The sequence below is a fragment of the Cervus canadensis genome, chromosome 6 (assembly GCF_019320065.1).
Source record: "Cervus canadensis isolate Bull #8, Minnesota chromosome 6, ASM1932006v1, whole genome shotgun sequence".
Taxonomy (NCBI): Eukaryota; Metazoa; Chordata; class Mammalia; order Artiodactyla; family Cervidae; genus Cervus; species Cervus canadensis.
This window is the reverse complement of record NC_057391.1, coordinates 4,967,236-4,980,270: the sequence shown is the minus strand read 5'-3', so window position 1 is coordinate 4,980,270 and position 13,035 is coordinate 4,967,236. Positions and strand designations below refer to the sequence as shown.

At 45.4% G+C, this 13,035-nt stretch overlaps 1 protein-coding gene across 1 annotated transcript in view; it reads left to right on the top strand.

Moving 5' to 3' along the window:
- SFXN1 (sideroflexin 1) overlaps nucleotides 1-13,035 on the top strand; it is a 51,829-nt gene that overhangs the window by 30,724 nt on the left and 8,070 nt on the right. The window contains exons 4-8 of the mRNA XM_043470676.1: nucleotides 715-813; nucleotides 2,317-2,392; nucleotides 2,952-3,037; nucleotides 4,255-4,382; nucleotides 7,505-7,554. Coding sequence (XP_043326611.1) covers nucleotides 715-813; nucleotides 2,317-2,392; nucleotides 2,952-3,037; nucleotides 4,255-4,382; nucleotides 7,505-7,554 — 439 coding nt within the window. The remainder of the gene's footprint in view (nucleotides 1-714; nucleotides 814-2,316; nucleotides 2,393-2,951; nucleotides 3,038-4,254; nucleotides 4,383-7,504; nucleotides 7,555-13,035) is intronic.

Below are 13,035 nucleotides of genomic sequence, written 5' to 3'. Positions count from 1 at the left end.
ATTTCTCCCTAAGTCTTAGACCGAAAAGAAAATGAGAAAGAAAGTTTAGAAAGCCTCTAAGCAGATTCTCTTTGTAATTGATTCATATAATATAAGTGTAAGTATATATGTAGGTGTAAACACCTAGGCTTATACGTAGAATGAGGAGGGATGAGAAATACTTAGCCTACAAGTAGCTTCTTTATGTAAGAGGAGGGACCTGACGTTAGTCACAGTAAGTGAGTGCCTGCTCTTTGCTGGGCTCCCTTACAAGTTTAAGACAAAATTTAACTCCATCCTCACCTTAACCCAGCAATCCCCATCCTCCAGGATCTAATGCCTGATGATCTGAGGTGGAACTAATGTAATAATAATAGAAATACAGTGTGCAATAAATGTAATGAGCTTGAATCATCCGAAATCATCCCCCACTCCAGTCCGTAGAAGAATTGTGAAACCGGTCCCTGGCGCCATAAAGGTTAAGGGCCACTGCCCTAGCCCTCTTAAGTCTGTTGCATCCATAGTTAATGAATGAGGAAGCTGAGAATCAGAGAGGATAAAAATCTGCCCAGCTCCACTGGTCCTCAGCCTCTGACCCAGAACATACAGTCCTGGACCCTGCACCCCCCTGCTCCAGTCCGTCGCCTGTCTGGTTCCTGGCCGTAGCGTTGTCTGTTCTGTGTGACGGGCAGATCTCAAGCGGTGGTGGTGGTGTGATGGATCTCTCTATTTCAGGACCACACCAGCGGTGCTCTTCTGGCAATGGATCAACCAGTCCTTCAATGCCGTGGTCAATTACACCAACAGAAGTGGAGATGCTCCCCTCACTGTCAAGTAAGACTGGAAGGTTTCAGTGGCCTCTGCATTCTTCTGGTGTTCATTTGATCCAGTGGTGATGCCCTCCTGGTGAAAAAATATATTTGTACCAATTGTGCATGTGGTTCGGAATCGTAGGAGCCTGTGTCTCAGTAGTGTGTCTTTTCCTCCCTTTCTATCTCGATGACAGTTTGCCGCAGGCTGCCTTCTCAGGCATCACCCGTGCTGTGAGTGGCACTGGTAGGAAGGCGGGGCTCCCGCACCCGAGGGCACATCCCCTTCACCCCACGGAACACGCAGCAGGCAGCTGAGGGCAGGCCTTGAGAGATGACCTGCTCTGTACCCCCATCCACCCTGTGGGTTACACAGAGAGCAACATCAGCAGTGGGGGTCTCTGCAGAAATCCAGGGGGGAAAAAAAAAGAAATCCAGGGGATTTTATATCTGATTTGTCTTTAAAATAGGATGTCTCTGGAGCCCGAAAGCAAGTGAATGGATTTAAAATTTTGCCTCCTGTGAAAAAATGTTCAGGCAAGCTAAAGTGATTAGTTAACCAAAATTTTGAGCCTAACTTATACAACATTTCAAAGAATTTTTGGTTTTGTTTTAACTCTTAAATTGAGTTTGATCACTTATATTCTTCTGTTATCATCCTAGGGAACAAAGAATATTGAAATCTGCAACCCAGCAGTGCTGATCGCACCTTCATTTCATCCAATTCTTGAATTAAAATTTATTTAAAAATAATAGAGAACTGCTTGGGCTTACTTGTATTTTGAGGATAAGACTTTTAGTATCTTTATACAGTAAGATGTCATTTTAAGAATGGCTGCCCTGCATTTTTACTTTCAGTATGTATAGCGATATTTTGAGAAGTATTTTTTATTTAAGTCCATATGCTACAAACATTTAAGCTAACATGCATTTCTCCACATTTGTAGCTTCGTGCCCAGTCACAGCTTCCTTCCTTCCCCTCCCCCAGACACACATATTCTGCATGTCTACATGTTCGGCATGATAGTTCGGTTATATGTGCAGAATGCCATTTTTATGTGGGTCTGCTTCCTTTTTCTGTGCTGCTGGCAGAGCTGAATATATCACTGATGAATCTTTTTTTTTTATTTTATTGAAGTATGCTTGATTTACAGTGTTGTGTTCCTACTGTGCCACCAAGTGATGCAGTTAAAATGCACATTCTTTTTCGTGTTCTTCCCCGTCGTTGTCTGTCACGGGATGTTGAATGAAGTTCCCTGTGCTGAGCAGGAGAACACTGTTGTTTATCCGTTTTATATACAGTGGTTTGCGTCCGCTAAACCCAAACTCCCAGTCCCTCCCTCCCCGCCCCTCTTCCGGCTTGGCCGCCACAAGGCTGCTCTTGAGCCTGTTCGTGTTTCATCAGCAAGTTCATGTGTGATGTTTGATGGAATCTCTGTTCTTAGTCTTCCTCATTTCTTCCCAAAATGCTGGCCTTGGGTTTTCTGACATACACTCGTTGTTGATGTGCCGTCTTCCTCCTTTTCAGTGAACTGGGGACAGCTTACGTTTCTGCAACGACAGGTGCTGTAGCGACAGCGCTAGGACTCAACGCGTTAACCAAGGTACTCAGGCTTTTGTCTCCGTAGTAAAGCGTCTTAATTTGTTCTCACCTACCTGGCCCTCAGTCTCTCTGTTATTTCTCAAAATAGTTCGTCTGATGACTTTCTTATTATAGTCATCATCTTCAACTGGTTTTTTTTAAATTATATCGTCACTAATAACATTTGCCAAGACACTTGTTTGCACCTGACCCTGTGTGTTAAGTGCTAAATGCTTCCCCACCGCCCGCCACCGAGGCTGGGCACTGGGCAGGGTGCCCAGGCACCCCTCTGAAGAGGCGGAGGAGTCCGCACCTAAACCCAAGACTTTGGGCCCTCAAAACCCCTACTCCCTCAGCCACATGCAGCCACCAAAATGTCATGGGTGCCCTCCTGGTCCCAGGATGCCCAGGCTGGCAATAGAAAAATAACCTCTAGGAAACAAGTTTTGAGCATAACTATGGCCTGCGTTTCTGTACAAGTAGGACTCTGCATTGGTAATGGTTTTTGAGGAGAAATAAGTATTTGCGTTCAGTGCTGTAGAAAAAGTAAGATCTCGCTTTTGGAACTGTCTTTTCCGCAGCATGTCTCTCCGCTCATAGGACGCTTCGTCCCCTTCGCTGCTGTGGCTGCGGCCAACTGCATCAATATCCCGTTAATGAGGCAGAGGTAAGGTCAATGTGCTCTCCTAGAGAGGGCTGTGCGTGACAGTAGGAGCTCTTCTAGTAACTTGCTTTGTTGAAACTTTAAAAACTTTTGTTTTATTTTAATATTTACAGGTGAAATTGTATGAGATTTGCTTCCATATAATCTGGTAACGGGGTGAGGATGGGTTTGTTGATGAAACAGGGTCCGCTCTGAGTTGCTGATTATTAAAGGGGACTGATGAGCATATGGGATTTGGACTAGTCTCTCTACTTCTGTATGATACAAAGTTTAAAAAAATAGATCTCAGACTTAGGTCTGTGCCCAGAAAGCTTATTCTATAAAATAGGTTCTTCCCCCACCCAGATTCCCTTTTAGGGTTTAAGATAATATTAACCTGTATCTTTGGAAGTATTTTTTAGTACTGGCAAAAATTAAAGGAGAGGAAGAATGAAAAAAAAAAAGCATTTTGGAATGGATAACGAAAAACAGGGTAACAGAGGAGCTATAATTATAGCATTAGTGACCACAGTTAAATATTCAATAGTGCCTGTACTTGCCACTGCCCTATCAGTGTAGTTAGTTTACTTAATGATGCTGTGAATTGTATCTGTCTCATTTTTTTTTTTTTTTTTTAGAAATTCAGGCAAGGCTTCATTGTTAGGGCAGATCCTGGAGAAAAGATACAAAGAGACCAAAAAAGCCAGCTCCCACTTTTGGAGAGACTGGAGCAAAAGCAGGGGGCTGGGGCGGGCACAGGCAACCTAAGGACTGGGCAAAGTGCCTAAGCCACCGTCCGCTGGGCCCCTGGACACACCCCTACCCTCAGCCCACATAAGGAGCAAGCTGGCCCCCAACCGAGGGAGCTAGCAAGCCCCTAGGGAGCCAGCAGGCTAGAAAAGGGAGGTGGTACTTGTTGTCGCTCCCGCTGCTGCCCAATTAAGCCTTGCCTGCATTTCTTTAAGTTACCTATTCATCCTTTGAGTTCTATTGTTATTCAAAATGCTACCTTTTTTTTTTTTTCTTTTACAAAGTTTGCCAGTGTTGTTCCCTTCTTGTATCTATCCCACAAGGATTAAGCTTGTTCACGGCATTTAAAAATAAGGCTTATTAGGGCCAAAAATGACTCTGGAGTGCATTTTTGGATTAAGTAGGGACTGGATCTTTCACAGCCTAAGTGCTGTTTCCAGCTGTTCCATGAACCGCCTGTGCATGAACTTTGCACGTGTCTTGCTCTCCAGGGAACTCAAAGTTGGCATTCCGGTCACAGACGAGAACGGGAACCGCCTGGGCGAGTCGGCAAGTGCTGCCAAACAAGCCATCACGCAAGTAGTTGTCTCCAGGATCCTGATGGCAGCCCCTGGCATGGGTGAGGAGAACCTTGGCATCTGCTCGTGTACTTGGCACGTCTTGCTTGAACAGGCGTTGGTGTGCCAGTGAGCACCAGCCGTGAAGGATCCCTCCTGAGGCGGCATCTGGCGGGGGAGGCAGAAAACTGGCCAGATAAGTCAAATGTGTAATCTGTGAGATGGTTATCAGGGCTCAGCGGATACCGAGGGTAGGGATCTCGGAGTGGAGGTGTTATCAAACACAAGTCTGTGTGTACAGTGAGGCCAAACAACACCAGAGGACAGAGTCTGGAGAAGAGGAACACCTATTGCAGGGCTGTGCAAGGGCAACAGCGGCTCAGGCCCTGAAAACCCCAACGCATTAAAAAGCAAAGCATTTTGAAAGGCCACACGGTGGGGAGGGGTGCCGCGGGGCGTGTGGCTGGCTCCGGCACAGTTCCCAGATTGGTTGATGGTAAGGTAGCAAGGGGTTAGCAGCATCAGTCCTTAGGCGCCGGACAGTCTGGGGGCTGTGTGCTCATGATCATCCTGAGATACTGTTATCTGGGTGCTTCAGAGAGGAGCTGCAGCAGAGGATGTGGGGGACGGGGTCTGTCCCAGGAAGACCCCAGAGGTCCTGCTCGGTGACAGAAGTAGATTGGGCAGATAAGGGGGAGGGTGGTTCCAGGGATGCATCTTCTGGGGCAGATGGAACAGCAAGAGATGGCTGAGGCACGCCTGGTGGCTTGGAAGCATCACAGGGCCACGTGGGGAGAGAGAAGGGGGCAGGGGCAGTAGACGGGAACCGGGCTGACGTGGGCAGAGCATGGATGGCTCTGCAGGCATTTGGAGTCCTGGCTTTAATCCGAGGGGTGGGAGGCCATGCAGGGTTTTGAGCAGGGAAGTAGTGATAATAACGCAACTCGGGCTTGACCTGCACGGCTCTGGCGCCATGTTGAGAGTCAGCTGAAGAGGAGCCGAGACTGGTGATTGGAGACTGGTCAGGGCGGTGGACGGACCAGGGCAGTTGACAGTATGGGTGATGAGAATTCGAAGAGAAAGAATTTGGTCTTTATCAATCTTGACAAGAAACTTCTAACAGTTCTTGAATAAGAATATTTTATACTGAGGATTTATTTGTATCAATTGGAAACCATTGGAACACAAACCAAGTTGGGTTAATTCCAACAACTATGAGTAAAATGGCTGCCAGTATGGACTCAGTTTTGTCCATTAGACTTGGACTCAGCATGACGAAATGCAAAAGATCTCTGTTGTGACTTAGTTCCACGGAGAATCTCTGATCTACTCCTAAAGCTTTTTCAGCTACACTCAGACCAGGACTCTCAAGGTTCTCAGAAACCACAGGGCCCAAGAGTCTGTTACTCTTTAAAGAAAAAAGAAAATAGAAATGAGTATCTTCAATTTCCTTGTGTAAATTGAATGCAAACAGCCCTTGGTCATTTACTAAGCCCTCAAAGGAAGCATACTTAATTGATTGCTGTCACGTTTCCCCAGGGATATTTATTTGTTTCTTGCTTTAAATTCCTTTTGTCTCTGAGAATGCTCATCAGCATTCCTCACAAGTAGGAGTGAGCACACAAAAGTTAAAGAAAACTTTCTTCCATTCCAACTACTGGCACTCCAGCTAATTGGTTTTCTGATTAAAAAGCAGAGACATTACTTTGCTGACAAAGGTCCGTCTAGTCAAAGCTGTGGTTTTTCCGGTAGTCATGTATGGATGTGAGAGCTGGACCGTAAAGAAAGCTGAACACCAAAGGATTGATGCTTTTGAACTGTGGTATGGAGAAGACTCTTGAGAGTCCCTTGGACTGCAAGGAGATCCAACCAGTCCATCCTAAAGGAACTCAGTCCCGGATATTTATTGGAAGAACAGATGCTGAAGCTGAAACTCCAGTACTTTGGTCATCTGATGTGAAGAGCTGCCTCATTGGAAAAGACTGATGCTGGGAAAGATTGAGGGCAGGAGGAGAAGGGGACGACAGAGGATGAGATGGTTGGATGGCATCACCGACTCAATGGATATCAGTTTGAGCAAGCTCCAGGAGTTTGTGATGGACAGGGAGGCCTGGCGTGCTGCAGTCCATGGGGTCGCAAAGTGTCAGACACGACTGAGCAACTGAACTGAACTGAACTAATTAGCCACCGTTAAGTGATTTAACAAAGACATCATTGTGCAACAGCGGTGTGCACTGTAGGGGTGGGTGAACTGAGGAAACCACAGTCATGAAATGTAGGCCCAGAGTCTGCAGAGTCAGGGGCCAGCACGTTGTCACTGACCTGCGAGGCGGTGGGGAGGCCGCCTGGCACACCTGCTGAGCCCAGGTCTCCAGATTTTATGAGACCAAGGTGGGCCACTCCAGCTTCTGCACTGGGTAGGCTTTTGGTTTTGCTCTTTCCCATTTTGAAATACAAGGCTCCTCTTTGGAGTTTAGTCATCCCAACAGATTTGTTTCCACTGGCTTGGTTATCTTAAACATTATTTAGTCCCAGGAGAAGAGACAGTCTTTATAACCCAGCAACATCTCTAAAGGTAATTGACGTATTGAAATTGCTGTGACAGTTTAGTCTGATGGATAGTTTAGTCTGAATCATGAGTAAATGAACTATGCTATCTGATGTTTTACATGCATCATTGCAGCTTATCGTCCTGGCTAGTTCGATACAGTTATCCCTATTATATAGATGAGGAAACAGAAAACGAGGCTCAGAGCAGTGAGGTAACTTTTTCTGGATCACCCAGCTAACAAGTGGTCTGTGTGACTCAAGGCAGGAATTTTTCTACTGTACTCCACAGGGGTGGACATCCGGGGACGCCTGCATTTGTATCATTGGTACAGGAGGGGAAAGTTGTTGATGTTTGCATTGTTGCATATTTAATGTTAAAGTTCTCTTCAAGATCACAAAATTTTCTAGCTGGCATAGAGCGTTGTGTTATTTTTCAAAACTTTAACAAATGGAAACAGTGGGAGTTTTTTTAATGCTAAGATATTTTAAAGAATATTGCAATTGCTTTTACTCTGCCAGTGTGAAACTAGTCTGCAAGTAATATAAGCTTTTCGTGAAATTCTTGAGGGAAAAAAAAACATGAGCTGAAAATAGACATTAACCACGATTTAAGCGGGTCTGTCTTTACTTGCAGCCATCCCTCCATTTATCATGAATACTCTGGAAAAGAAAGCCTTTCTCAAGGTAAGTCCCAGTTCTGTTTATCCTTGTCTCAATCCTTACAATTTGTCTGCAGACCTCAAACTATACAGACTTGTTTCCCACGTGGATAGTAAGGAAAGAATTTGAAGGCCAGTGGAAATTGGACACTTGATGGAATATTTTATTTCTAATAAATATTTGAAAAAGCTCTCATAAATCTTTCATTTGTTGAATGCTGCCACTCTTGCGTGGCCATAGCCCAAGGACACACTTATCTTAGTTATCAGTCAGGTCCCTCGCTGAGTAATCATGAAGAGAGGGTATGAATTTGGAATGATTTGTTTATAAGTCCCTGAACATACTATCTGAAAAGAAAGAATAATTGGGAGTAGTAGCTTCACAGAATACTGAATTAGTGCCTAGATGTATTTTCCTGTGGTAATCATCTATAATAATCCCTTAATCTGTCAGCCGCCTCCCCTCAGAGTCTGAAAATATTCCAGGATGAAACTGGAACTGAGAAACCGCAGGGCATTGTCTGCATTCTTGCGGTCTCCACGACTCAGACGCAGCTGTATTTATGCTTCACCTCAGCTTTCTAGTTTCTTGTAATGGGTAGGAAAGAGGGGATGGGGTAACTCCTCTGGCTCCTGCTGTGCTTGGAATCTGACACCTTTACTCCTACCGGAGGAACGATCCAGTTCCTGGCTGGGGGAGCAGGTGTGTTGTAAACACTGCAGCGCTCTCAGGGTGAACTGCTTTGGGTTTTAGCGACAGAACCGTCACATCGAGAGAACTACCAGACTTTGAAAGAAGGACATGGTTCATAGACCTGACGCTTTCTGAATGATTTCTGTGATTAGGAAAATTCTAAATGTCTGACAAGTCAATTGACCTGTATTCACCCTATGGGCTCCGGAAGGGAAAATTAAGGCCAACACCAAATACTTTCAATACAATCACATTCTCAGACAATAAGCCAAGAAAGTATGCTTTGAAAAAACAATAGTATTGAGTGCCTCATTTGACCGGCATGTCAGATGTACCAACCCCATGTTAGAACAAGAAAGAGGGCCCTCTCCTCGGCAGCCCGCTCATTCTCTCCCGGGAGCTTCGGAGCTTCTTCCTCTAGCAGTCTCACGCTGCGGTGTGAATGGTGTGATGGGGTGTCGCACTGTCTCTGTAGTGATCCAGCCGTTCTCCTCAGAGCATTCCGGGCAACCCACAGATCCCTGGACTGCCCCCAGGAGGCAGCTTTCTCACCTGCCTTCTGAGTCTCCATCCATCTCCTGGTGGACTTCTACAGTCTTAATTGTAAGATTAAACAAAAATGTAAGACAGTTTCACTGATTTAACCAGTAAAGCTATTAGTGAAGACCAAAATGTGAAGGTGACCTCATTTGACATCTTACCTACTTTGATAAGCTCTTACTTGAGGATTCATGAAAAGGCTTTGCTGAAGTCTCTTTCCTCTGCAGAATTTAGAAACGATGAATTCTTTAAAGCTGCTCAGGGATTAGTGTGTGTGCTGGAACAGGGACTAGATCTTGAAGCTGCCATATTATGTAAACAGATGAACTCTTTAAAGCTGCCAAGGAATTAGTGTATGTACTAGAACAGTGACTAGATCTGAAAACTACTAAATTATGTAAACATCTAAAACTCACCAACTTTGATGTCTCAGTGATTTTCAGATAATCTAAAAAAAAAAAAAAATTGACACTCCTTTCTCTATCTATCCCTGCTTTCCTTATGGGAAGTGATTTAGGCTTTGAAGGAGAAAACCCATCAAATGAACTTAGAGAGGGGCCATCAGCATTATCCTCCAGGATGCTAGTCGGAAGTAGAACATCCAGTGGCTCCTTAACTTTACAGATACGGAACTGATACACTGTGTTCTTCACTGCTAGCTCTTGATCTGATAAGACGTTGGGATTATAGTCCTTCTGCAAGGGCATATGTTGACCCAGGCAACGTTTGTATTTTCCTGATTGTTAATTTCTTGAGGTATTGGCAGGCCAGCTTCAGGGGCAACAGAGAATCAAAGAACATATTTAATAAATCCAACCTCCCCCTCCTGCAGACTTTAAGCAAAATCAGACTTTTAAAGCAAGATCAGATTTCCGAGTAGATACAAGGCTTGGAGACAGTCATCTCATCCTGTTTGTCTGGCATAAAAGTAAACTTTTGCAGGAGAGGAATACTAAGTGTGGGTCATTCCACCAATAGTGTATGATTGTCGTGAATCAGCAACTGTGAATGCAGTGGGGAGACCACCTTCAGTGGCAGTGTCCCCACCATCAAAGCTTTCCCAGTCCTTTCTCTCTGCCTCTCCAACACCACCCAGCACCCAATTAGCAGAGCGGTGTCAGCAGCCCAACTCTGCAGTGAGGCTCCAAGTCTGGCCATTTGCCACTGCTGTGGGGACATTACTCCCTGGCCGTCTCACTCCTGGCTGTGGGTATTGAGCACACATGGGTGCTCATGTGGGCTTGGGATTCCAGAAATTCTGTGAGAGAGTCTGCATGCAGACCTACATTCATGCTGAAGTTAGGTCACCAGAGGAAACAGTGACGTGAACTTGATCCTTTCTCCTGACTGTCATGCCCTTGAACTCCCGGGGCTTCAGTGTTGTTGGCAAAGTTGCAGCCGTTACTCTAGTATCTTGGTAACAGACACTGGCCAGGAGACAGAGTTGGGCATATTGCATCGTTTTCCTGCTGGGACAGACAGAAATTGCTACAGATACAGCCTGGCATGTTCTTCCATGAAGCAGCCAGCAAATGATGCAAGCAGTTAGCCCTACTCCCACGTGGCCCTAGGGTTTTTCACATGGAAAATGAGTAACTGTTGTGTTTGTCTTCCTTGTCCTTCCTCCGTGGGTTGTGGTTTTCGGCTTGCTTGGTGCTGTGCCCTTCAACAATAATTTGGAGGTGGGCCGCCTTGCTTCCCCCTGCCTGCCCCACTCCCCCTCTGCAGGCCTCACATTGGGCGGGAGGCTGCTGGCATCAGAAGCCGTGGGGCGATGAGGGCAGGCGGTCAGAGCGGATCATGGATCCATCCAAGGGCCTCACTAGCTGTCAGGGTCTGGCTGCTGCTCAGCTGGTTCAGACCTCTGTGGAGGATGATGCTTTTGGAAAAGCTATGGCTAAATGTTGAGCTCCTCAGACATACATCCCACTCCCACATTCAGGGTTGTTGCATCAGAATACTGCATTTTTGCCCACGTAGCGAGGACTGTAGGACTTCACTGATAGTGTGGCCGTTGTGAAAGCAGATGTGGAAGCAGCTTATTTTTGTGTCCATACACTTCCGTCTGCAGAGCGCTTTCACATGCTATTCGGAAAGGGAGGCTTTTCTGAGCCCCTTTTACAAAGGCTCAGAGATCGTTTCTCCAGCCGTGCATCATGTCCACGTGGGTGGCCACGTCTGCCTGGGTCGGGCGGCCCTCTGCTCCCACAACTCCAGCAGGCAGATGTGCCTCCCTGCAAGGAGGTACTTCTCGGGGCTTTCACCTTGGATGTGACCAAACTCCTCTGCAGACATGAAAGGAATTGAATGTTCTTGGCTTTTTTAAATGGTGAGCTTGGGGAGCATTCGGCGTGACTCATCCTCCCCCCACGCCCTGTCTTTTTCCAAACGGAGTGCTAGCAAAAAGCATCAGCTGTGGGCAGGTGACTCACCGAAATCTTTGCAGTAAACCAAAAGTTCACTGCTTAAAAGCTGGTGCTTTACCCAGCAGTTTTCTTGAAGAATAGCTCCTGTGGTCTCTTTACCTTGCTGGCACTTTTCATTGAGAACAAAGTTGATATGAATTGGGTCAGATAAGAACTCCTCATTCCTGAAGTTCTTGTTCATTTATATTTTCTTTAATAAAGATGGACGACTCTGTCTACTCCGTAGATTTTCAGGGTTGTCTGCTAATGGAGTGTGACTGGAGCATTTATTTGTCCATTCATTTGATGCAGCAGGCCTTGGGTGAATGCCTGTTGCACGCCAAGCAATGTGCTGGGTGCCATTATCATAGGAATAAGGCTTGGGCCCTGCTCTCAGGACCATCCGGTGTGGTGGTGGGGAGGGCACGGGGTACATGGTTCCCATACATGGTGAACAAGAGTGTGGGGCTTGGAGGGGGCATAGGGGAGTTTCTCCCCCAGCTGCAGCAGGTGAGCGGAGACCCCTGCAGATGACAGGCACTGCAGAAGTGCAGAAAGGCACAGAGTTGGGAGGGAGGCCTGTGTCTGGTCAGGTTGCTTGGGCTGTGGACTGTGGGTAGGGAATTGATGGTGTACATACATATACATATCAGCCCCCAGTGGTTCATGGAATCTAAGTGTAAAAGTCTACAGTTGTCACACTTCTAGAAGAAAATAGAACATTTTTGACATCTGGAGTTAAGCAAAGATTTCTTAGACTTAACACCAAAAGCACAGTCCATAAAAGAAAAAAATGGACAAATTGGGCTTCATCAAAATGTTAAAATTCTGTTTTTTGAACGCTATAAAGAGAATGAAAAGACAGGGAACAGACTGGAGAAAGTTTATGCAAAGTATGTGTCTGATAAAGGACTTGTATCCAAAAGATACACTTATTCAGGAAAACAACTCTATTTTTTTAAAGGGCAGAAGGTTTGAACAGATATTTCACCAAATATACATAGATATCAAGTAATATCACATGTAAAAATGCTCAGTATCTTTAGTCACTGGGGAAATTCAGGTTAAAAACCACATTAGCTACCTCTAAACACCTATTGGAATGGCTAAAATTAAAAAGACTGACCATAATAAGTGTTGGCAAGGATGTAGATAGAGGACCTGAAACTCTTATTCCCTACCGGTGGGAATGTAAAAGATACGACCACTTTGTTGTTCTTGTTCATTCTCTAAGTCGTGTCCAACCCTTTGCAACCCCGGGGATTGCAGCACACCAAGCTTCCCTGTCCTTCACTGTCTCCTGGAGTTTACTCAAACTCATGTCCATTGAGTCAGTGATGCCATCCAACCATCTCATCCTCTGCCACCCTCTTCTCCTCCTGCCCTCAATCTTTCGCAGCATCAGGGTCTTTTCCGGTGAGTAAGCTCTTTGCATCAGGTGGCCAAATTATTGGAACTGCAGCTTCAGCATCAGTCCAGTGAATATTCAAGGTTGATTTCTGATAAGATTGACTGGTTTGATCTCCTTACAATCCAAGGGACTCTGAAGAATCTCTGGAGAATAGTTTGGCAATTTCTTAAGTTAAACATATGCTTACCATGCAGTCCAGCCATTTCACTCCTAAGTATTTACCTAGAAGAAATGAAAATGTATGTCCATAAAGGACAAGTATTCAAAGCAGCTTTATTTGCAATAGCCCAAAACTGGAAACAGTCCAAATGTTCATAAACAGGAAAATGGATTATCAAATTCCATTCACACAATGGAATACCTAACCCAGCAATAAAAAGCCCTGAACCATGCATATATACAACAGCATGAGTGCATCTCAAAATAATTATACAAAAGAGTAGATACTGTATATAA